The following is a 2,500-nucleotide window of genomic DNA, read 5'->3' as shown; positions in this document are numbered from 1 at the left end:
TTATTTCCATACGGCTCAGTCTAAAGATCATCAATTTTCATAAGAATTGGAGAAGATTTGAAGGAGTAGTAGCAAAACCTGCAATACTGTGCTTTTCAAAATGGCCGCGACAGTAATGGCCTTAATGTAAGATGATCGTGATCAGCATGAAGAGAGGAATCAGGTGTACTCAGTTTCACTTTTCTAGAACAAAGGGTTAAAAAGTTACAACTGTTTCTACTGACTATAAGTAACTCTGCAAGTACATGTCAACTTATTCTAACCCTGCCAGTCTACTAATACTCTACTTATACTCTAATGAGAGTTAAAAGTCATGTAGGTGGTGCAATGTTACTTACAGTCAAAGAATGTGTTAAAGGGACCATCAAAATAAAGTGAAACCACTGTTTCTAACGTGAATTTTTGAACTGGTGGTGGCGCTGTAGAGCTGGTCCTAGAGACCCCAAAGTTGGTCAAATTACTATTCATTACCATCACTACAAATGTGCCAATTTTCATACGGACTGTAGTTAATGACGTGTGACGCACTAATGGAGTAATAAGCGCCTAAGCACTTTCAGTACCTAGAAAAGCGCTATCGAAATGTAACGAATTATTATTATTATTATTAATAACTTCTGTTGAACAATCTATTACAGAAGAACACGCCACCTAATGATCTCACTACCCACGATTCCACTTCCTGTACCTGGCACGTCCACACAGATGTGATGAGGTATCCATTGTCCCTGAACACGTTGAAGATCTCGAGGATTCCTCGGGAATATCCAAACACAGAGATGCTGGCGTCAGAGATGGCGAGATTCAGCGTCAGGTAATCGGTGGGCTGGAGGACAGATCTCTGCTTGAAGAGGATGAAGATCACGATACTGTTCCCGAACCACGACAGCCAGCCTGAAACACACACACACACACACACACACACACACACGTTACTTTGATGAAGATAAAACTTGATTTATCCTCAAGGGGAAATTTAGGCGTTACAGTAGCATAAACAAGACAAAAACAAATATTACACTTAAGAAGACACAAAACATTATTGCGACTATGTATTCCAAAGTTAATGTAACGAGACCAAAAAAACATAATAACAGATACATCAATAAATATAAATGAAAAAAAAAAAAAAAGAATAAATACATAAATATTCTAAATATAAGTATATGGGTAAACATACTCTCCTAAAAAATTAAAACTTTATGCAATGATTCTCAAACAAGAACTGATGCATATTATGGGATATTGAAGACTAACTCCATCACACAGCAAGAAACATCACACATACACACACACACACACACACATACACATTACTTTATGCAATGATTCTCAAAAAAGAACTGATGCATTATCAGATCCTGAAGACCAACTCCATCACACAGCAAGAAGCATCACACAGAATGTTTCTGTAGTTAGTAATAGTAGTAATAATTATGTCTAAATCTGATGTCATGACTGTAACGGCTGTAATGAATGTGGATCAGAGTTTGTGCTCCACTTATAAACTCGTCCTGATTAACTCTAATGACCCTGACAGACAGCCGGATGGATTAGCTGGTCTAATCCATGAGTTCTTCACTACGGTCAGACTGGAGAAACATCACCTGGAACAATAACTATAAAACTTCATATGCAACATGTTAATGCAGGGCTTTTCAATCTTTTACACTCACAGAGCCCCAAATATGATCATCCTCATATCAATGACCCCATCCTAACATTTAAAACACGTCTATAAACACCCAATTTATAATCTGTAATATTAATATTTTGAAACTTGAGTTTATATTAAGTTACATTATTATATATTTTTTTCGACTCACTATAGTAATGTACTGTTAAATGTATTATTTATTTGTCTGTTTATAAAATTGTATTAATTAATTTAAGTTTTATTTATTTGAATCTCATTTAATCTATTTAATAGATTAACAACTAACTAATTATTAAATTTTTACTTATCCATTATTTGAATCTAATTTATTTCCTTATTTTAATCTTATTGCTTTATTTATTTATTTAATTTGTACCGTTTTTCTATAGACTTTATGTGCTAATAGACTTTAAAAAAGCTGATAAACACTTGAAGACTGCCTGTATAATGTATAACATAAATAATACAAAAGCAATAAGACACTGCATTACATACACACTGCAAACACTTCCATAATAAGCATTTTTGTGCTATTTTCTAGAAAGTACTACAAAATAGCTGTAATAACACTTGCTTGTCACACTATTGAAAACAAAACAAAAAATAATCAGGAAGGACATGATTGTTTGAAGTGTTTCAAATCCGCTTCCCTGGTAAACATGAACATGAGGTAAACATGATGCAGTGCGACTGAGGTAAAAATGATGAAGTGAGACTGAGGTAAACATGATGCAGTGAGACTGAGGTAAACATGATGCAGTGAGACTGAGGTAAACATGATGCAGTGCGACTGAGGTAAAAATGATGAAGTGAGACTGAGGTAAACATGATGAAGTGAGACTG

General features: G+C 34.6%; 1 protein-coding gene across 1 annotated transcript in view; it reads right to left on the bottom strand.

Annotated features, from left to right (window-relative positions):
* opn6a (opsin 6, group member a) overlaps positions 1 to 2,500 on the bottom strand; it is an 11,737-nt gene that overhangs the window by 5,522 nt on the left and 3,715 nt on the right. The window contains exon 2 of the mRNA XM_081357446.1: positions 689 to 894. Coding sequence (XP_081213572.1) covers positions 689 to 894 — 206 coding nt within the window. The remainder of the gene's footprint in view (positions 1 to 688; positions 895 to 2,500) is intronic.

This window comes from Scardinius erythrophthalmus (genome assembly GCF_964197995.2).
Source record: "Scardinius erythrophthalmus genome assembly, chromosome: 25".
In the NCBI taxonomy this organism is placed as follows: Eukaryota; Metazoa; Chordata; class Actinopteri; order Cypriniformes; family Leuciscidae; genus Scardinius; species Scardinius erythrophthalmus.
Note: the sequence above shows the minus strand (reverse complement) of the source record. Positions and strands in the feature narration are given on the sequence as shown.